The following is a 21472-nucleotide window of genomic DNA, read 5'->3' as shown; positions in this document are numbered from 1 at the left end:
AATTGGGCCAGGATCCGGGGGTTGACAGCGTTGCGTTGAAGCAGAACATGTCACACCGCAGTAGTCAATATGACTTCTGCTGCGGGCGCGTTGGTCTAGAACACTTGCATCGTCTGGGGAAATATCACCAAGCTTGTCAGAGGATGCTTCTAGATAATATCCCAGATGTGGTGCAAGCGATCCTCCAAAGCCACTCGGGCTGGACATGCTTCATCCATATCATATCCTATTCCACTGGACGGGTCTCAACATGAACATGTTCGTTATCTGGCTGCATCTGCCCCGAGTACACACGATTGGCCCTCCGCGCCATGCAGCTCACCGAGCTAGGCGTAGCAAACCGGAGCGAATCGGTGGTAGCGAACAGAAACGGGTGCGTGGGAGTGGTCTGCAGCACAGGCAAATGACGTCTCCGTGTCGGCCAGGACTGCAAGGTGTCACGCTAACGACTGCAACCGTCAAGGCTAGAGGGAAGAAGCTGGAACATCGGCGATAATGTCAAGGGAGGGATGCCTGGAGGAGGGTGAGAGAAAATGAGAAGTCCAGAATGAGATAGATACACCCAACAGGCTTTGCTTCTAGTCTTTGAATCTTGATATCGCAACCTTGAGATACCGGCTTTCTGACCTTCGTTGTCTCGTCGCCTCTGACGAACCTCGGCACGTGCTCTCACCTTCTCTGCCAGTCTAGCAGCTGCAGCAGGGACAATTGATACGCCTGCTGCATCCGGCCTCGACACATTCCCCCCAACCTTGTCGTTCTGATCATCGGGAATCGCGTGTGCACACTCAGCTGTCAGCCTGCATCAAATACATCTATATCCATCGACAGCATTGGCTACATCATCATCTACTTCTACTTGCTCTGCCCCAGTTCTTTTTCGACGGTAGTCAACATAAGCCAATCTGTGGAGTTGGAGCTGGCTGTGAACGCCCCCACTGCGTCATAGCTCGTCAATTATAGGCCTCCTTCAAGGTGAGAGCTTCCAAGCTTGTTTGGTGGCCCGAGCAAGAAACCAGACATGACGAATTGGACATGATCAGGACTTTTCTCGAGCGATAGTCGTTGTTCACCGAGCCCCTTGCTTCATATTCTGTCGACATACACCAGTGTTCGTACACAGTTGCCGCTCTGACGCTGATTTTATTACCCGACCAGAACCAAAAAGAGGGGTCTCATCAAGCAGTGTTGCATCCAACAACCAACCCGACCCGACTGGACTGGACTTTGAATCCAAACACACAAGCAAGTACCTTCTTCCTGGCCTTTGCCTGCCTGCTCCGGAGACTGACAGCAACACCCCCCGGCAGCAACCTCCACCCACACTACTCTCCCGTCCCAGTCCAGCCCAGCAGCATTGTCGCACCATCGACTGATTGCTCTCTCGCTATCTTATCCGCTGCTTTTTGCTTTGCTGGCATCACCAGACGATCCGAGCGAGCGTCCCGCCAACTTCAACTTTGGACCTTTGCCAACTACTTTTCTCCCGCCCATCTTTCCCACCTTCGACGGGCTGGAAATCTCTGCTGCTGCTCTCTATTCTTCTCGAGGGCTACTTTAAAGCACCACATGCTTTAAGAGACTAGCTTCTTTTTTGAGACCAAGGGAAAAACACACACAGCTTCCTTCGCCCGGCAGCTTGTTGCCTCCTCCATCCATCATGGTGGGAAAGACAAAAAGACGAACGGCCATACCAATGGCTCGCTCAACGGCCTGCCCCAAGCAAACGGCAAATCCATAACGACTCGCCAACGGACGCCTCCGGTCAAGCGCACCGCCAAGAAGAATGGCTTCCTGGCGCGCATCATCAGCATCACCGCCTGGCTGCTGACCTGGTACTCCATCATCAGCATCCTCTTCCGCTGCCCGGCCTCGATACAAGACCTGACCGAGTCCTCCCCCAAGGTCTGCAAGTCCTACTTCCAGCTCAAGGAGGTCGTCTCGCCGCACCTGACCCCGTACTACGACGCCTACGCCGCCCCCTACGTCGAGCTCGCCAAGCCCTACTACGACACCGTCAACCGTACCGTCGTCACCCCGGCCCGCACCTACGCCGTCAAGTATGGCGGGCCCCAGCTATCCAAGGCCCAGGCTCTGGGTCTGGCACAATGGGAGAAGACGGTGCAGCCGCAGCTGCTCAAGTACCAGGCCCTGGCCAAGGTCCAGTACGACAAGAACGCCGCGCCGCACGTCGCCAAGGTCACCGACGTGGTTGAGCCCTACTACCTCGTGGCCAAGGCCAACGCACTGCAGACCTACAACGACGTCATGCTCCCCGCCTACGTCTTTGTCCAGCCGTACGCCCTCCAGGGCTACGACATGGCCTCGTCCTTCACGGTCGACACGGCCGTCCCGACCACCCTCTGGGCATGGAACAAGACCTACATCTTCCTCGACGGCGTGGTTTGGCCCCGCGTCAGGAATGTCTACATCAAGACCGTTGACCCCCAAGTCGCACGCATTATGGACCGTCTCGGGCGCCACCAGGATAAGAGGGTCAAGACCTTCAATGACGAGAACGAGTCGTAAGACCTTTCCTCTCTGAAATCCTGCAATTTATATATATCACTAGTACTAAATACCATGTTAGTTCCAGCGTCAAGTCTGCCTTTGTGAAGCCCACCGCCTCTGTATCCTCGACCGACTCCTCCTCCACTGCCACCACCAAGGTCGCCGAAGCCGCTGCCAAGGCCAAGTCTGCCGCCTCTTCTGTCGAGCCCGAGGCGGAACCTTCTGCTTCCGTCGAGGTCAACATCGACTCCGACTCGAGCGAACAGTCCAAGGAAGATGTCCGCGTCGCTGCCGCCAAGACGGTGGCCGAAGATCTGGAGCTGTGGCAAGGCAAGTTCACCAAGGCCGCCGAGGAATCTGCCGAAGAGATCGAGGGCCGCGTCCAGGATCTGGCCGACCGACTGATCCAGGAGGAAGCCGCCGTCGTCGGCAAGTCCCACCTGACGAAGCTCGACGAGACCGTCAAGACGGAGCTGAGCGACCTGAAGAAGACCCTCCTCAGCATTCTCGAGAAGCACCGCGATGCCGGCGCCAAGACGGACGCGTCTCAACTCGAGGAAGACGTCGCTGCTGCCGTGCGCGCCTCCGGACTGAAGATTAGAGACCAGGCCCAGGCCATCCGCACCTGGCGCCAGAGCTACGAGGAGGAGACCGAGACGGCCGTGACGGCCATTGCCCAGGAACACATCCGCATCCTCGAGAGCATCCGCGACCTGGCCCTCCAGAAGCTCGGCATGAAGTGGGCCTGGATGGACGGCGTCACCTACAAGGACTGGCAAAAGTACCACCAGCTGCGCGCGCGCCTCGACGAGTGGACCGACGACCTCAAGGTGCTGGTCACCACCCACCCCAGCCTCCCCAAGGTCCAGACCGCCGGCGCCGACATCGAGAACGAGGGCATGGCCGTCGCCGCCGAGGCGGCCCAGGAGCTCGGCAGCCTGAAGCAGGTGGCCGCCTGGAAGGCTCTCGCTGGCGACTACACTGACGACTTCGATGCCAGCACCATGAAGCTGGCGGCTGAAGCGGCGCAGCGGAAGGCCGCAGATGCCCTGAAGGAGGCCGCTGGCGATGCTGAGGAGATTGTCCAGTCGGCTGCCGGAAAGGCCAAGGGGAGCGTCGAGTCTGTTGGCGAAGCCATCAGCGAAGGCGCCTCCAGTGCCGTCAAGCCATCATCCACGGCCGCCGCATCTGAGGATACAGTCGATGCCGAGACCTCGGCCGCCCCCTCCCATGGAGAGCATGGCGTCTGAGCCCACGGAAGCTGCTTCTGACCTGTCTTCCTCCAAGTCGGCTAGCGCTGGCACGAATGCCGCCGAACCTGTCGAGCCTCTCCCCACCGAAGACGTAGCTGACGTCGACGGCCCCGAGCAAGTCGAGGAATCCATCGTTGCTTCTCCCGACTATCCCAGCTCTTCGGCCGGGTCAGCCACGCCTAGCGTCAAGTCCGCCATGTTTGGTGCTATGGCCCAATCCGTCCCATCGAGAAAGCCCATCCTGGACGACTACGAGGATGACGCCGAGCCCTTCCTTTCCAACGTCAAGTCTGCCCTCCCCACGGATGCTGCTGCCAGCGTCACCGCGGCTGCCCAGGCGGCTTACACCAGCGCCATCGCCCAAGCGGCCGACAAGTACTCGAGCGCCATGTCCGCCGTCTCGGTGCAAGTTAGCGGCACGCCCAAGCCCGCCCACGAGGAGATGTTCAGCTCGGTTTCCCAAGGCTACTTTGACGCCCTGGCGACTGCCAACTCGCGCCTCCAGAACGCCGCCACGGCCGCCTCTCAGGGTATCTACGGAACGCCCACCACCAAGTGGATGCCCGACATGCCCACGATGCCCAACATGCCGTCGGTCGACTGGGAGCGCGTGCAGTCCATCGCCCAGAAGAACCTGCAAGACTCAGTCAGCTGGGCCGGCGAGCAGTTTGAGAACGCCAAGGTGGTCATCGGTGCCGCCGAGCCCACGCCCAGCACCCCGTCGGAGCGCGCCGCCAAGATGCTCGATCAGGCCAAGCACAACTACTACGCCGGACTCGGTGTCGCGCATGCCCGCTACGAGGAATTCCTTTCCGCTGCCTCCACGGCTGTGAGTTCCATGACGGCCACGCCCACCCCGACCGACATCCAGGGCACTGCCAGCTCTGTGGCCTCGGTTGCGGGCGAGTCGGCTTCGTCGGTGGCGTCGGCGGCTAGCGAGGCTGCGGCATCGGCTGCTTCGGCTGCGGGTGATTATGCATCCGCTGCAGGTGACTCTGCCTCTTCGGCTGGCGACTCGGTTGCTGCCAACTGGGACTACCTCGTCAGCCAAGTCAGCTCTCAAGTCTACGGTGCCCCTACCCCTACTCCCTGGTACGAGAACCTCTACTCGGCCGCGGGCGACTATGCCTCCCAGGCTGGTGACTATGCCGCCTCAGCCACGGGTGCCGCCGCCGATTCTCTTTCTTCAGCTAACTCGGCCGCTGGTGAATATGCCGGATCTGCCACCGAAGCGGCGGCGGCCCAGTACTCCGTAGTCAGCTCCCTGGTGTCAGAGCTCATCGTGGGCAAGGAGCCTACGGTGACGGAATCCGTCTTTGCCCGCCTGGCCGGTGTCTACGGCGCCGCGAGCGCGACGGCTTCGAGCGCCATGAGCGAGGCGTCGGTGGCGGCGGCGTCGGCTGCCAGCAATGTCGCGGACACGGCGAGCGCGTTTACGGAGGGGGTCAAGGAGACGGTTGATCATATTCGGGACGAGCTGTGAGAAGCGGAACGTCTAGATATATTGGTGCGGGTTGTATTGGCGATCGTCGCGGCATCCGTGGTGGCAATGGTGATGAACATGTTCATCAATCTATACCTGAACGCGATGAGGGCGATGTGGGGGGTTGCCTGGTGTTTTTGTATGATTGTATACGCCAGTCATGACTTTTGGGGGAGAGAGAGAGTGAGGAGATGGGACACGTGCCCGTCTCTTAATGATGCAGCGATGGAAAAGGGAACTACTACTAGGGAGGGAGGTGGGAAAACGGCATGGGCTGGGGGAGGAGGTAAACAACACTTCTCACATCACACTGGGATGAAGGCTGTTCATGTTCACTGCTTCTCCTCACTACTGAGCGGGCGGAACGAGGCAGGCTTTCGGATCACTCTTTTCACACGATTACTGACATATACCCCCGAGCGATGACATGCGAATTCTCCATCTTCTGTTTTCTTTTCAATTTTCATTACTTGTTTCTGGGGGTTTGCTTTGATTGCTTGAGTAGCCTGAGCGTGGAAGGCAGGGAAAGAAGAAAACGGTGCTCGAGGAGGAAGCCTGCGATGGTCCCAGCTGTACACATACAATGTACTTATCGTATTATAGCGAACAAATCATTCATCACTTTGCCTACCTGGGTTCGATGCGAATGGGAAGAAGCGTTTGGACATTGCACTTTGGACTCTCATAGGTGTTATATACGGCACGGGAATCGTACAATGCTAGTTGAAGGTGTATCTTGTTGACCGACATTTTGTGCCGCTCCCTGCTAGTAGAAACAGGCTGATGCCGTGGTCAATAGTCTTGCGCTGCTCAAGACAGAATGCATACGCTACATGCTATACTAATGATGCGGAGGTCTTCAACCGTCCTTGCGCAATGGAGCTCTTGGTCCGATCAGAGGTTCCGAAATGTGATTATTCCCGAGTGTCACGAATAGTACGAAGGAGGATGATCTTGAACTGCCCCCTGCAGCAAAATATGTACTCCTTGTCGCGGGCCACGAAGACCATCGTGAGACCCACGAACCACGGGAATAATTTCTGGGAGTAAGAGGCTGTTTGATATTTACGTAAGTAGCGCCAGTAGTAGGGGTTGACTCAATGTTACATCTGTGCTAGGCTGCCGCTGGCCAGGGATGAAGCTCCTTCTGACCAGCCACCAGCAAAGGCTTGCCAAGAAGCCAAGAGGACCAGGCCCGGGAATAGTGGCCGATCAGCAGAAAAGTGCCAGTGCGGCCAACAGGGCGCGCGGCGGCGCGGGATGTGAGAATTTAGGATTCGCAGAGCCAAGAGACCTAAGCTTTCTGGAGGCTGTTCTTGGCTCCGAGTCAAGGGGCGCAGATTGGACCGCTTGCCAGTGGTGGCTGGGTTGGAAGAACGACGTGGATGGAGAAGAGGATAGGATGGGAAAATGGAAATGGCATTTTGCGTTTTGCATGTTCACATTGGATGGCCGAGGCAGTGAGGCTCTGTGCAGCACGTAATGTTTAGGATGGAGGAAGGTTGCCTGCCACAGAGTGGAAATGAACAGAGTTGGGCGATGGCCGCTTGATTTACCACTAGTAAAAGCGAATGTCAGGAAAAGCGACCGAGAATTGCGCCGGCATTCCCGGGGCGTTTTTTTTTGTCTCTGCCCCATGGGACTGTTCTGGTTGACGAACTGGGGAAAACAACCCGGAGGAGACAGCGAGAAACAGTGGGCCTTTGTTCCTCGCCAGTGGGGCTCGTGGGAGGCTTCGACGGCGACTGGGACAAGGCCTCGAAGGGAAATAAGCGCCGGCCTGTTAAAACCATCGAAACCTCTGGTCTACCTTCAGTAGTCGGCACGAGTCTGCGCGAACTCTCTGCGTTTCCTTTTTTTTTTTTTTTTTTTTTCACCGTTCGTTTCTACTCGGATGGGGGGTCCACTGGGCGTCGAGAGACTCCCGAGGTCTGGCATGGGCAGAAGTTTGTGCGACCAGGCCGTACAGCTGCCTATTAACCAGTATGATCAGGTCACCCAATGCCACAATCCAAGACGGCAGGCAGGATTCTTTGGTCGCGTGACGGATAAACTTTGGATGACGTTGAATGCTCGTTTCGCCATCTTGTGTCAGCGACTCAGCGGTCAACAATCCGGGACACACACACACGCACACTCGTCTGGACGGGATGTAGCTAATAAATTAGCTGTACCACCTAGATCGACTTGATCAATTGACAGTGCATGGATGGATGACAACCAAGGCTTATGTGAGGGACGGCCAAGTACGGGAATCTCGAATCCAAAAGTCTTGGTTCTGTTTTCCAAGAGATGCCCAGCTGCTTGCTTACAATGCTTGAGTTGACCGCCAACGCGGCAGTCAGTGGTCACGACACGGGCTGTCCCCCTCTTCCCGTCCGAGCTAAGACGCTTAGCTCTGTCGATGCCGGCCGTTTTCTGGTCGTGGCTTTCTCGTCTCCTCGTGGATTTTAAGTGAATGCTAAGTGCTAGGTTCTTCTTCCGCCCACTGCCTCTCCCACCCCAGTCGGAGTCCCCACAGAGTCGGATCGCGGAATCTGCGTCATTGCGGGTCGTTGTTGCTGTCCACTGACTGGCAGACTGGGGGATGCTGTGGGATGGCCGGGGGAGAAATGGCCCGATTAGAGTCCCAACCGTCGATGGCTCGCTTCGCTTTTTGTTCTGCTGTCCTACCTGTGCGTGCTGTGCTTGCCCAATTCTGCACATGTACCATGTCGAATGCGGCGTACTTGGGAAATGCGTGCGAGAGAAGAGGCGAGAGCTTCCACGGCTTCTTATTTGCTCAGCACAGCACCCACGGCAAGGCGACAAGATCAACAGTGGGATTGCATTCGCCAGTCTGCATGCATCATCCCCCATCTCATCTCCCTGGCTTTCCACCTTGCCTTGAACCTTGCCTGCCCTTGACCTGACGCGGGAGCTGAGCGTGTGACTCTGAACGAGGGTGCTTGTTCCTTACTTGCCTATGACGTGACAAAGTCCGTCCTTCGCGACTTCGCGCTCCTCCTGCCTCCCCCTGCCAGCCAGCCCTTCCCGCATCCTAGCAACATGGGCCCCGACTTGCGCACGCAGGCTACTGGCTACTGTACGGGACGAGTGACTAGTAGTCGCTGCTCCTACTTATAGGTTGCATACCAGATGGGCCGTTCCCACACCTCGGGCCTTGGCTTATTTCCTTTTCTCATACGTTTAACCGACCATGTCACGGCTCCCCGGTCTGGATGACCAACTGCAACCGGCCTCTCTCTCCGCAAGATTTCTTTTCTTCTCCATACATTCAAGCACCCCTATCGCTTAGTCCGCAAAATACTTAAATCTGGGGAACCCCCCCTAGGAAAAAAAAAACAGAAGTGGTTGCTGTTGTCTTACCTACCATCGCTTGTCAACATTCCTCCCACACCCGATAGTCGTATGCGGTAGTTCCGCTCCCCCCATCCCGACTGTTGCTGTCCCTGGAACCTCGCCACCCACCATCCAATTCTTGACCATGGTGGCACCTACCGACAGCGAGAAGACGGCCTTCGGGTCCGAGTCTTCGACTAACGGCCATGCTACTCACACCGGACCACTGAAGCCTGCCAACGAGACCGTCGGCGCCCGCACTGAGCGCCTCGACCAGGAGAAAAAGGCCCTGGCCGCCAGTGGCACCGGCGAACGGCGCGAGCTGAAAGAAGAGGAAGTCGAGGAACAGCTCGGCTACGCCTTCCCGGAGTGGTACAAGTGGTGGATCCTGACCGTCATCTTCCTGGTTCAGACCTCGATGAACTTCAACACGTCGCTCTACTCCAACGGCCTCGGCGGCATCTCCGAGGAGTTCGGCGTCAGCGAGCAGGGGGCCCGCGCCGGCGCCGCCGTCTTCCTGATCTTCTACGCCTTCGGCTGCGAGCTCTGGGCGCCCTGGTCCGAGGAGTTTGGCCGCAAGCCCGTGCTGCAGGCGTCGCTGTTTCTCGTCAACATCTTCTGTTTGCCCGTCGCCCTGGCGCCCAACTTTGCCAGCCTCATGGTCGGCCGTGCCCTCGGCGGTCTGTCGTCGGCCGGCGGCAGTGTCACTCTGGGCATGATCGCCGACATGTTCGACGGCGACCACCAGCAGTACGCCGTCGCCTACATTGTGTTTTCGTCCGTCGGCGGCTCCATCCTGGGCCCCATCATCGGCGGCTTCGTCGAGCAGTACCTGCACTGGCGCTGGACCATCTGGATCCAGCTCATCTTCGGCGGCTTCGTCCAGATCCTGCACCTGCTGACCGTGCCCGAGACGCGCACGACCATCATGCTCGACAAGATCGCGAAAAAGCGCCGCAAGACGGGCGAGGACCCCAACTGCTACGGCCCGGACGAGATCGAGTCCTTCTGGGACCGCTTCACCGTCAAGGAGCTCATCTACACCTGGCTGCGGCCCTTCCGCATGTTCCTGACCGAGCCCATCGTCCTGGTGCTGTCGTTGCTGTCCGGTTTCGCCGACGCCCTCATCTTCATGCAGATTCAATCGTTCGCCCTCGTCTACAAGCAGTGGGGCTTCAGCCCGTCCCAGATCGGTTTGAGTTTCATCCCCATCGGCATCGGCTACGTCCTGGCCTGGCTTTCTTTTATTCCGGCCATCAAGCGCAACAAGCGCGCCCGCGCCCGCAACCCGGACGACGAGCACGCGCAGTACGAGTCGCGCCTGTCGTGGCTGCTGTACCTGGCGCCCTGCCTGCCCATCGGTTTAATCATTTTCGCCTGGACCAGCACGGGACCGCCCCTGCACTGGATCGGCACCATGGTCGGCAGCGCCATCATCGGCATCGCCAACTACGCCATCTACATGGCCACCATCGACTACATGATCTGCGCCTACGGCCCCTACTCGGCCTCGGCCACGGGCGGCAACGGCTGGGCGCGCGATTTCCTCGCGGGCGTGCTCACGGTGCCGGCGACGCCCTTCTATTCCAACATTGGCGCCGAGAAGGGCATGAACCTGCCCTACGCGTCGACGATCCTGTTCTGTATTTCTTTCTTGCTGGTCGCGGCCGTCTACGTCATCTACTGGAAGGGCCCGGCCCTCCGCAAGCGCTCGCCCTTCGCCCAGAGCTTGGCCTCGGGGACCGAGGAGTACCAGGGCCGCCGCCTCAGTCTGGTGCGGACGCACTCGCGCGCCAGCGATGCCGGGACTGGAGCTTCTCGACGGCCTTCTCGTGCGGGCCCTACGTCGGCTGCCGCCGCCGCCGCCAATGGTGGTCAGACTTCGAGTACATACGACGTGGCGGATTCTTCAGGTATTGCCACGCCCGCGCACCGCTCGGGGACCGCGACGCCCTCGGGGGCCAAGACGCCCACCCGCCCCGGCCTCGGACGCGACCGGTTCGGGCCCAGCAGTCGGCGCAGCTCGTACTACGCCAGCAAGCACGCCGCGGAGCGCGCGCACAGCCGCGTGGCGAGCGCGAACCACAGCCGGGCGCCGAGCGGGCGGAACAGCCACGAGGGGCCCCGGGGCGAGCACGATGTCGATGATGTTGGAGAGGTGGGGCTGCATCATGAGGAGCACGCGCAGAGGCTGCATCATCACTTGTCGACGATTCCTTCGACGCAGCCGGAGCGGAATCGGGAGCTGTGATTGAAGTAAGAGTTGAGGAGGAGGCAGTGTAGAGGCACACAGGGGAAGAAGAAGACTACTTAATGAAGTTTGGATTAAACTTGCATATCTCGTGGAGTTTTGTTATGGGCTATATTGCAGGGGGCCAGTATACCCCCCCCGGCTTTGGCTTTTTGAGTACGACTGCATACCCCTTGATTTTGCTTACTGTAATATACACTTCTTTTCAGATAAATGATAATCATCCAAAGACTTACCTCATCGTGGTCTAGACTGGTCTAGTGATGTGTATTGGCGATGATAACGTGATGGCGTCTGATAGGGTACTGGCGTTTAGGCAGGGTCTCTGGCTTGGGCCGTACTTCGCTTTCAATCGCACACGTAGAAATGGAACCACAGACGGCAACGACTGCAGATCATCAACAGCACCAACACCAGCAAGAAGGAAAAAATGATGATGCGCAACAAGGCCAGGGAATCACCAACCTACCCTTGTTCAGCTGGAACAGCCATCGACTTCAACCTCCCCTTCGCCGAGGCCCGCACAGACGCCGCCCTGCAGGCGCTCCGGGACCTAACTAGCTGCTAACCTGTCACTACGGCCGCCGTCATCTTCCTCCAGGAGTGCGTCAAGTCCGGCCTGAAGACCACGATCCTCGTCGACCGACGACTGGTTTTGGGATCGCTCTTTCGCCGACGTTCTTGTTCCTAGCCCCGCCAGAATATGCGCCCGACCTCAGTACAGCGACATTGGCGCTGCCGCGCTGGTTCTTTATGAATGATAAGCATGTGATATTCGCAGATGTGCTTGCAACGTACATTTGGCCTCTGCCTCCCTCTGTTCTGTCACATTGGCTTTTGTGATGTCGGAGAAGCAAATAAGACGCCGAATGTTCGGCAGAGATCAGATGAAAAGACTTCAGCCAGCTGTCCAATCAAACGTAATTAAGAAAGGCTGTGCCGACTAAAAAAGGGAGCTGGGAAACCCAACCTTTCGACTTGGCAAGTTGAGAGTGTTCCCCGGTAAATAATCAAAGCTACACAGCAGGCCATGATCTAGTCCTCTCATTTACTTAGGTTATTACCGTATACCGCCCGGTGATTGCCTGGAGGTTCGAGCTTCTGAATCATGAATTTCTGTGTTCGTATGGGAAATTGCATCCACGGCGTGGCTAGGCGCTTCCCGGCACCAGTGAACCCCCGCAGCATCGCAAGTCGAGCATACCAGGCGACTGCTGTCAGACATAAAAGGGCACCCAGGTACGAGAAGTATGGAATACCCGCATATAGAAGGGCACCGTGGGTGTCCGATGACATGCCCTTGGAATACCAAGACATGCTGTGGGAGTACGAGGATGAGCTGCGGATATACGGAAACAACATGGATGGGGTTTACGCTGGAGACACGGTCGGACAAGATCATTACGCTTTCAACCAGCGAAAGCAGGTATGGGAGAAACAAAAGAAACCCGACCCGAACCAAGGGCGGAAAAAGAAGAAGGCCAAAGGTGGTGCAGCGGCCGATGGGCAGCAGCCCTGCCCCTTCTCCAAGCTGGCCTTGTTTAGCTGGAACATCGACTTCATGGCCCCCTACGCCAAAGCCCGCATGGACACGGCCCTCTCGACGCTCGAGAACGTGACCGGCAGCCAGAAGCAACAATCGTCCACTGCTGACACGGCCACCATAATCTTCCTGCAGGAATGCGTAGACGAGGACCTGAAGACCATCGCCGCGAATCCTTGGGTGCGCGAGCGGTTCTTCCTCACCGATCTGGATTCTTCCAACTGGTTCACACCGGGCTACGGAACCACCATGCTCGTCGACCGCCGGCTGCCGGTCGTCCGACTGTTCCGCGAGCACTTTGAGGTGACGAGCATGGCGCGCGACGCCTTCTGCGTCGATGTCTCGATGGCGGCACAGCAGCAGCGCAACAAGCCCATCCGGCTGTGTAACACCCACCTCGAGTCGCTGGCCGGGTCGCTGCCTTTGCGGCCGGCGCAGATGCGGGCGGTGGCCGAGTTGCTCAAGGACGGCGACGTGGTGGCGGCGGGGATCGTCGCGGGTGATTTCAATGCGATCCAGGATTTCGACCGCACCTTGCATGACGACAACGGGCTCCGGGACGCGTACTTGGAGATGGGTGGACAGGAGGATACCGAGGAGGGGTACACTTGGGGCCAGCAGGCCAAGACGGCCACGCGGAGGCGGTTCGGGTGCTCGCGCATGGATAAGGTGTATTACTGCCCTTCTTCTTCTTCTTCTTCTTCTTCTTCTGACGGCGGCGGCGGCGGTAATGGTGATGATAAAGGGGATGTCCTCCGGCTGCTCAGATTCGAGAAGTTCGGGGTGGGGGTCGAGCTGCCGGCTGCCGAGAAAGAGGCGCGGAAGGGTTTAGTTAAGTTGGGGTACGAGAAGCCTTGGATCACGGATCACCTTGGCATCATGGCCGAGTTTGAGGTGGTCGCGCAAAGGGACGAAGCATCATGATTGATTCAATCCTTGTTTTCTACTAACGGCAGATGTACGAATTTGATTGAGGTATCATTGCATTCTTGCTTGGGCGACTCGTATGACGCATCACATCATGGTATCAGTACCTCAATCCTGAGCACATTCATTGGCCAAGTCCACCCCTCATAAGACGATGCCGTCGGCATGTGCCCGCCCAGGCATTGGCCAGCCTCCAATCGCTAGAAGCTCTTTAGGCTGGCCCATTGTTTGCTCGGTCCCGTCCGTCCGGCTTCAACGACGTTGCAGCGGTTCCCCAATGCCGGATAGATCAACGCTGCCCCGAGCCACTCAGCTTTCTTGGACGCTTACCAATGCATTTTGATATTTGCTAATGGACCCTTCTGATAGGCCTGGACCGTCGCATTGCAGGAGCGCATGCTTCGTGTAAAGGTCTAGGAGTTTCCCCGCGATAGAAGACAATTTCATACAGGATGTCATTCCGTGGGGGGCGCGTGTGTGTGTGTGTTTGGCAGTCCCTTTAAAGTCGGGTCTCGACCTACTTCCAGAGGATCAAGTACTGCATTGCTACATCGTTCTTTTTCCCGAATCTATACCAACTCCTAACACCACATCAAAGCAAAGCTATCTTGAATTGAGCAGTAAACCATGACGGTGTTGATGACGCTTCGTGATTTCTCTTGGTACCATACCCTCGGTCTGCTGCTCGTGGGGCTCGTCTCCGCAGCAGTCGTCCGAACGGTCCGCAGGGTGTACCTGCACCCCCTATCCAAGTTCCCGGGGCCGTGGTACGCGGCGGCGACGTCGCTCACGTTGGCTTTCATCTCTTGGCGGCGGGTGGAATCGGAATGGCTGCTCGGCTTAACGAAGAAGTACGGAAGTAAGTCACATCGACTGATGGGATCGGTCATTCGGTGTCAACGTAATTGACATGGTCGCAAGCGGATACCCCTATCCGGATCACCCCCGTCCATGCTGCTCTTCCCCCGGCCGTCGGCGTTGCAGGACATCTATTGGGACCCGGCGTGTAATTTCAAGACGGAGAGCCTTTACGAGACCGGCGTCCTGGGACCGCCGCAGCTTTTCACGACGCGCGACGGCGAGGCCCACCGGCGGTTGCGGAAGGCCTTGGGCGGCACGCAGGTAGGTGAAGTGCTGTTTCTCGAGAGCGCTTCTTCTAGTTAAGTCTGAACTTGACACACAGATGTGCGTCTAACTTCTCATGTAGTGGTCAATTGGATATCTCAAAAAGAACTGGGAATCCCGCATCGACGACCAAGTCCGGCTCTTCGTGGATAAGATGACGGAGTTCGCCGAGCGGAAAGAAGCAGTTCTGTTATGCGACAAAGTCGCGTAAGTCCCATTTACCCCTGCCTCGACAGGTAACTGACCCACATACCCAGCGAGTTCGCTGCCGACATCATGACCATGGTCTCCTTCACCGAGCCTTGGGGCTTCGTGAAGAACAGCCGCGACGAGCGTGGCCTCCTGGCGGAGTGGCGTACGGGGCTTGACTTCTTCGGCGTCGCGGGCCGCTGGCAGTCGTTCCGGCGCCACGTGCTGGGGAATAAATGGCTGGCGGGCTACTTTCTCCCATCGGTGAGCGACCGGAGCGGCATGGGGTACTTGATCGCCCAGGCCGACCAGCAAGTCAAGTCGCGGGAGGCGAAGATGGAGGCGGAGGGGAAGGGGTTCTATATGGAGAAGCCGGATTACTTACAGTAGTAAGTCTCTATCACTTATTCATCATGTGACGACTATGGAGAAAGGGGCAACGAAGTAAGATGCTTGGCACTGACTACTACCAGCTGCCTCGACGCCCGCTACGAGTCCGGCGCCCCCCTCGCCCCGGTCGAGAAGCGCGCCCACGTCACCCTCCTGATCCAAGCCGGCGCCGACACCACCGCCACGGCCCTGGGCTGCACCCTGCGCTACCTCCTGGCCACGGACGGCGGCCGCGTGCTGACCAAGGCGCGCGCCGAGCTGGAGACAGCGGAGCGCGAGGGGAAGCTGAGCGACCCCGTCGCGTACGAGGAGGCGCGCCGGCACTTGCCGTACTTGGGCGCGTGCATCAAGGAGGCCTTGCGCCTGGCCCCGCCCGCGACGAACCTGTTTGCGCGACTAACTCCTTCCGGCCGCAACCCCAAGGCCAAGCTGTTCGACGGCGTCCTCGTCCCGCCCGGGACCGAGGTCACGACCATCTCCTACGTGGTGCACCGCGACCCGGAACTGTACGCACCGGACCCGGAGACGTACCGGCCGGAGCGGTGGCTGGAGGCTGGCGACAAGAAGGCCGGGGAGATGGAGGCGGCGCAGTTCGGGTTCGGGGCGGGGCCCCGCCAGTGCCTGGGCAAGGAGATTGCCAACATGGAGCTGTGGAAGGTGGTGCCGCAGGTGGTAAGGCGCTTCGACATGGAGATGCTCGCGGCGGGGGAGTACGTCGTCGCGGGCGGGGTGGCGTACAATCAGGGGTTCAAAGTGCGGCTTACGCGGAGGTAATGGGTGGCAGGAAACGTATCGAGGTCATGAGTGCCTGAGATATGGTATCAACGCCTAATTGCTATCTATGTACTCATGTATCTAGGTCACTGAAGCTCAAATGTTAAAGCCTGCCTGAAGTGAACAAAGCGGATCCACTGACTTCCACTTCCCTTCACATTTCCATGACATTAGAAATGAACAATCAAACAATCACTCACTGAATTTCCACCAAACTCCAAGAGCATGTCATCAATTCGTCGATTGGCAGAAGTTGATTGACTTGACCCGGCAAAAATACTCATCGATTGCAGCCAATTGATCTCACTTGGTTGCCAGTCATCAACAACACCACCACGCTATTGCAAACTTCCTCTTCTTCCTGCTCCAGGGACCGCCAACACTAGGATCAGATTCTGGAATGTCACGACTCTGCTGCCAATCGATTTCATAATCTGACTTCACCCAGGCGCACCTTCCAGGATCAATTCTCCAGTCCCTCTTCCACGCCCAAGACCATCACACCTGCTCTCCAACGCCCGCAACACCAAGATGACCGGTACGGAGAACAACGCTGGCGGTACATCAGCAACAGATGGCAGCGACGTCAATCTGCCCCAGTCGCCCTCCTCCCTCGAAGTTCTCGATAGCTTCATTGACAAGCTCACCCCAAAGCCCCTCCTACACGCACCCACACAGGGAAGACGATATACCGATGGCTTCGAGAACCCACCTCCCGCTTCTTCCGTAGTCTGGACCGCGATTTCCGACGCCGAAACCTATGGAATCACCACTACTGTCAAGGGCGCGGCCGGTCCTCTTGTCGCAGGCCAGACGTTCAGCGACCGTGTCCGGGAGCGCATCGGCGGCTTCCATACCAGGACCGGCATCGTGCTCAGCATGGTCCTACCAACTGGGTGAAGGTGGGAAACGGTCCTGTCGTCCCGCTCGGAAGCAGAGAAACCTAGGGTGGAAGAGAGAATCAGTCACTGGAAGGCGTGGGATGGAACAATGAGTAAAGGGCTTTACTGAGAACGAACACGATGACGGACCGTTACTGGAACCATGGCACCTGGTCTATATGAGGTATATCATCACCACTACGTGCTGATGTTGAGACACAGAACATACGGAAACAAGCAAATGATGGCACCTGCTCAGATCTCACAGAATACCAGGACCCGGCCTGCTTTAGAATGGAAATGGGTACTGTGACAAAACATCTCAACTTGCAAACGTGAAGCCCTTCGTGAATGTCAAGTGGTTCGTGTACGTGTGGGTGCTGCATACACCATTCTCAACTGCTGCTTGAAGCTGAGGTACAAATCTTTGCCACAGCTTCCATGTCTTCACCTGGGACACTCAACAATCGCTCAGGGCCACGACACCAACACGCTGAATCAATACCATTATATTCGCCTCTAAGGAAAGAAAAGATCGCACATTCTACCGATCGTCGCGTCGTCCGCGGTAGTAAAGGGTGTATCATGCATACATACATCTCAAACCAAATCTTCTTGCCTCCTCTACCGCCAACACCTGCCTCCCCTCCTTTCCATCTTTTCCCGTCTCGTCCGAATTGAAGAGACAAAACACAAGTCATCTTAACTGTGTGTCCCTCTTGTCTAACTTCTACTTCCGCTTTCTCTATCTTGTTCTATTCGCAAATCAATCAACACCCTCTTCCCTTGCTGCTACGTCCAAATATCCGCATCCGCCCGAAGCTGCGGAAAGTCCGTGACACTTGATGTACTGCTCAACGAAGTTGCAGTCTTGGGCGTGACCCCGGGCGCCAACAAGCTGCCGCCGGACGTGTCACTACCCCCGACGGAGCAAGCATCGTCATCATCGGCAACGACCTCCTTCTCCACTGACGCCGCCGCAGCAGCGACCCGCGCCGCCATCGCCTCGCGCCTTCGGTCCTCGCTAATCTTGCGCTCGAACTCCGCCGCGCGCTCAATCTCTTCGTCGTCGTCGCCCTTACCACTCTCCCACATGCCACTTACGATGCGCGCCGTCGCCTCGCTGCGCGCCACGAGATCGAACTCAAACGGCGCCGGCTTCGCAATCAGCAGCGGCGTGAAATCGTTCCAGTGCACCGGCACCTCGGTCCCGTCCGCTTTGCGCTTCTTCTGGATGCGGAAGGCCCAGGCCATGCCGCCCATTGCTAAGAAAAGATCCATCTCGACGATGGGCACGCCCTGGCACGTGCGCCGCCCGAAGCCGAACTGCGAGAAGCCGGCCAGGTTCGGGTGCATCGTGAGGGGCTCCTTGTAGGTCGGGTACTTGGGCTCGAGCCAGCGGGCCGGGTTGAAGGTCTCGGGGTCGGGGTACGTGGTCTCGTCCCGGGTGATGCCCCTGGTGTGGTGGATTAGCGTTCGTCTGAAGGGGGTAGAATGAGTTTGAACTTCGGAGGTCCGAGAGTTTGATGTCAAGTTACACGTGCAATATTTTGCACGTGACACCATATGGTTGAGTGACAGAACGTAGAGGGATGACGTGGATGAGAAAGAAGATGGGTGTACTCACCATTCCATCGCGTGGATCGTAGCGCCGGCGGGGATGAAGTACCCATTGTAGACATCGTCCTTCTCAACCGCATGCGGGATACCTGTGCGTGGGTGTTAGGCTAAGTAGACTGCAATAGTGACAACCAAGTAGACTTCAAAATGACAGAACAACTCACCAGTAGGAACAGGCGGCCGCCAGCGGATGACCTCCTTGACGACGGCCCGCAGCAACGGCATCTTCTCGCGGTCCTCCCACTCGGGGCACCGGCCGTGGCACACCTCATCGATCTCCTGCTGCAGCTTGTGCTGCCACTCGGGGAAATGTAACATGGCCAACAGGAAGCTCTGGATGGGGCTGCCGATCGTGAGGGCCCCGGCAATGGCCATCTGGCCCACGACGTAGGTCGCCTCGGCCTCCTCGCCCCACTTGATCTCGTCGCCGGGCTTGGTGAGGGTGTCGATGAAGGTGCGGACGAAGCTGGGGTCGGCGGTGCCGTTGCCGACGGCGTCGCGCACGTACTTGACGCTGCTCTTGAACAGGCCGGCCTCGATCTCGTGGCGCGCGTGCTCCTTCTGCTTCCAGGGCGACATGAAGTAAGGGACGTGCATCAGCCACGAGATGATGTTGGGCAGGGACCCCGAGGGGGGAGATGGTCTCCAGCAAACCGAAGGTGGTCTCACGCAGCAGGTTGGCCGGGTGCGGGCTGCCCCACGAGAGGCGCGATACCGTCCTCGCGGTGAACTGCTCGATGTACTCGCGGTACTGCGATGCGTCTTTGGACAACAAATACAAAAAGCGGTCGCGTTCCTTGGAGGGGTAGTTGTGCAGCGACGCATTGGCAGACTGGGCCATCAGATGTTGAGCCAGCTTTCTTTGTCGCTTCCAGGTGTCTAAGGATCGCCGTTAGCTGGTTCATCACAGGAAGTCCTTGAGTGCCTACCATTACGGCCGTGGAGAGCAAGATACTCTCCGCCGGTCCGGTTGTTGGGCAAGTTGGGGATCATGGGACGATCCGAGTAGATCAGGGCCCGCCGCGACAACAAGTCGTGAGCAATGGCCTCGGAGGAGATCCAGACGTGGACCGAACCAAAGATCTCCATCTGGTAGATGGGGCCGTACACCTTGCTCCATTCGTAGAACTTGAGCCAGGTCTTCTCGGCGGGGACATCGTGGATGCGACCTATTAAGGGGAGGCCTGGTGTTCCGTCAGTGGCTGTCACCAACGAGCCAAAGACGAGGCAACAGGAGTGAGTATCACATACCCTTGGGGCCTGGAAGCGGTCGAGCACCCGGCGGGATCTTGTTTCGGTCATGCTCCTTCTTCTTGAGGTAGACGACGTAAAGCAGTAACACGACAATGGCAAATACTGGTGCTGCGGCCATGTTGCCTCAGTTTGCTCGCTTTCGACTCATGCAGCTTCTGTATCCAACAGAAGAACAATGACGAGGTCAATCAATCTATGCGACGGATAACAATAGTATGTATGGCACAGAGAAGAAAAAAGAGATCGACAGAATATGGCTGGGTCTTAGAGGAGGGAGGAATAACACATGGAACGAGCGTTGGGATCGGCAATGAAAGGAGTCCGCGCAAGGGAAGCAAAAGGGAAATAGAGCCCCGGGGTGCATAGGTTTATGAGTATGAAGAGTTTCGCTCTTCGACAAGACCCCTCCTCCCACATCTGTCTACCAAGAGCGAGGGTGAGGGCGCGGTGGTAGCATGGGCCGAGACCAGACGTCCCGCAGCCAACCTTGCCTGGGCCACGCGGGGGATTACTGCGAAGAGCATCAACGGGGCAGTGTAGGTGTGATGCCTTTGCTGCTCACGTAATCAGGCGTGCATCGCCATGGGGAATCTGCCAAAGACGGCTGGCCGGAGTCAAGGACATGGGCCCGACATGACCAAGTCAGCGGGTAGACTAGAGTCTATCATCCTGATGGCGCAGGCTGGGGGGGAAGGCGATCATGCCCAGCTTCAGGCGACCTTCATCGAATGAGGTACATGGACTGGTCGAAGGTGCAGAGAGAGGCCAAGGGCACAAGGCAAGGGTCGTGGTTTGGCTTCGCAAATCGGTAGCTTGGCCACAAGATTCCATCGGAGGATCAAGGCTAATAACCTTGGACACTCAGCAGATCCTGCCGCGAGCATGGCGTTGGGGAGGAGGCTGGGATGTCGAGTGTCTGCTGTAGCTTGTGATCGAGCAGTGGTCGAGCGGCCTCGTCTTTGAGCTCTCGAGCTCTCTCTGTCTCTCGGACCCGTGGCGTATGCTTGGCATCGTCGTTGGCCTGTCGGATGGATGATATATCAGAACCCAAGAGGGGTAGACGCCCTCTCATATCCAATGCAGACGCGATGTTGGATATCCAATGCAGAAGTGCTGCATGTGTGCAGTTGGGGGCGGGTGGCGTCTTACCTGTGCTTCGGGGCCGACATGTGATTTCCTCATCGGGGCGGTCGAACCGACGCGCAGAGGCGAAAGCAGAGGCAAGAGCTTTGGCTGTATATCCAGATCTCTCAGCTGGACGGTGGTGCTTCGTACGTTTCCTCGACGCCAGTCGCTAGCCAAGGAGATGCCGTGGAAGCGTAACCGTCCGGCTGGAAAGGGTCGCCCGAGCAGCCAGCGCGGGCTACGAGGCTTGAGGCTTGGATGAAGTTTGACTTTACCGTTGGCCAAGCGGCTTGCTAACCACTAGAGCCCAGATCTGGGTGCCGAGGTGGCCTGGTTGATCCCAGTGGGTTTGCGAACAATGCCATTCTCGAGGGAAGCTTCCTTTGTAGCTTGACAGTACTTCCATCGCAAGCAGAAGCAATTGCCACCTCGGGGCTTGCAGCGCTTGCAGTCGCTCCGCCCATTCGAGCCGGCTGGGCTGTGAAGCGACATGCCGTGCCGGGGATGCATCTGCCAACCAACAGCCACCAATTTCCGGGGTGGGTGACATCGAGGGTCCCGACCGGTGTGCCCGATGGTGGTATTGGGCATGCACATGAGGTCGCATCGTTGATGACGGGAGTTTGGGCCTGGTTCGGCGGATCGGCAGCATTCCTTCCGGGACCGACGGCCTGCATCTGGTTGCTAAGTAGGTATTGCACAAGGACCTTGGGACCCAATAGTACACATCTAACATGGGGACTTTTGTGCAGCAGATACGTCGCAAGCCTTCCAATCGAAAAGGACAGCGCATCAGTGCGTACA

The 21472-nt window shown here is 57.8% G+C and overlaps 7 protein-coding genes across 7 annotated transcripts; 5 read left to right on the top strand and 2 right to left on the bottom strand.

Annotated features, from left to right (window-relative positions):
* Positions 1 to 250: 250 nt before the first annotated feature.
* On the top strand, positions 251 to 5247 carry PG986_008560 (uncharacterized protein; the record flags this gene model as incomplete). The annotated part of the gene is made up of 4 exons (XM_066844782.1): positions 251 to 373; positions 1639 to 2525; positions 2591 to 3755; positions 3799 to 5247. The coding sequence occupies 4 exons, from the start codon at positions 251 to 253 to the stop codon at positions 5245 to 5247; spliced, it is 3624 nt and encodes a 1207-aa protein (XP_066700894.1).
* Positions 5248 to 8734: 3487 nt separating this feature from the next.
* PG986_008559 (synaptic vesicle transporter) lies at positions 8735 to 10840 on the top strand (the record flags this gene model as incomplete). The annotated part of the gene is made up of 1 exon (XM_066844781.1): positions 8735 to 10840. One exon carries the CDS (start codon positions 8735 to 8737, stop codon positions 10838 to 10840), a length of 2106 nt encoding a protein of 701 aa, XP_066700893.1.
* Positions 10841 to 12155: 1315 nt separating this feature from the next.
* Positions 12156 to 13307, top strand: PG986_008558 (Endonuclease/exonuclease/phosphatase; the record flags this gene model as incomplete). Its single annotated transcript, XM_066844780.1, has 1 exon — positions 12156 to 13307. One exon carries the CDS (start codon positions 12156 to 12158, stop codon positions 13305 to 13307), a length of 1152 nt encoding a protein of 383 aa, XP_066700892.1.
* Positions 13308 to 14261: 954 nt separating this feature from the next.
* On the top strand, positions 14262 to 15788 carry PG986_008557 (uncharacterized protein; the record flags this gene model as incomplete). The annotated part of the gene is made up of 4 exons (XM_066844779.1): positions 14262 to 14432; positions 14518 to 14642; positions 14693 to 15013; positions 15098 to 15788. 4 exons carry the CDS (start codon positions 14262 to 14264, stop codon positions 15786 to 15788), a joined length of 1308 nt encoding a protein of 435 aa, XP_066700891.1.
* A 531-nt stretch (positions 15789 to 16319) lies between these two features.
* Positions 16320 to 16688, top strand: PG986_008556 (uncharacterized protein; the record flags this gene model as incomplete). The annotated part of the gene is made up of 1 exon (XM_066844778.1): positions 16320 to 16688. The coding sequence occupies one exon, from the start codon at positions 16320 to 16322 to the stop codon at positions 16686 to 16688; it is 369 nt and encodes a 122-aa protein (XP_066700890.1).
* A 773-nt stretch (positions 16689 to 17461) lies between these two features.
* On the bottom strand, positions 17462 to 19661 carry PG986_008555 (uncharacterized protein; the record flags this gene model as incomplete). Its single annotated transcript, XM_066844777.1, has 6 exons — positions 17462 to 18125; positions 18297 to 18378; positions 18454 to 18853; positions 18915 to 19168; positions 19219 to 19458; positions 19541 to 19661. 6 exons carry the CDS (start codon positions 19659 to 19661, stop codon positions 17462 to 17464), a joined length of 1761 nt encoding a protein of 586 aa, XP_066700889.1.
* Positions 19662 to 20387: 726 nt separating this feature from the next.
* Positions 20388 to 21345, bottom strand: PG986_008554 (uncharacterized protein; the record flags this gene model as incomplete). The annotated part of the gene is made up of 2 exons (XM_066844776.1): positions 20388 to 20797; positions 20967 to 21345. The coding sequence occupies 2 exons, from the start codon at positions 21343 to 21345 to the stop codon at positions 20388 to 20390; spliced, it is 789 nt and encodes a 262-aa protein (XP_066700888.1).
* Positions 21346 to 21472: the final 127 nt, after the last annotated feature.

Source organism: Apiospora aurea, assembly GCF_038362705.1.
Source record: "Apiospora aurea strain CBS 24483 chromosome Unknown utg000005l_segment0_segment0, whole genome shotgun sequence".
Classification (NCBI taxonomy): domain Eukaryota; kingdom Fungi; phylum Ascomycota; class Sordariomycetes; order Amphisphaeriales; family Apiosporaceae; genus Apiospora; species Apiospora aurea.
Note: the sequence above shows the minus strand (reverse complement) of the source record. Positions and strands in the feature narration are given on the sequence as shown.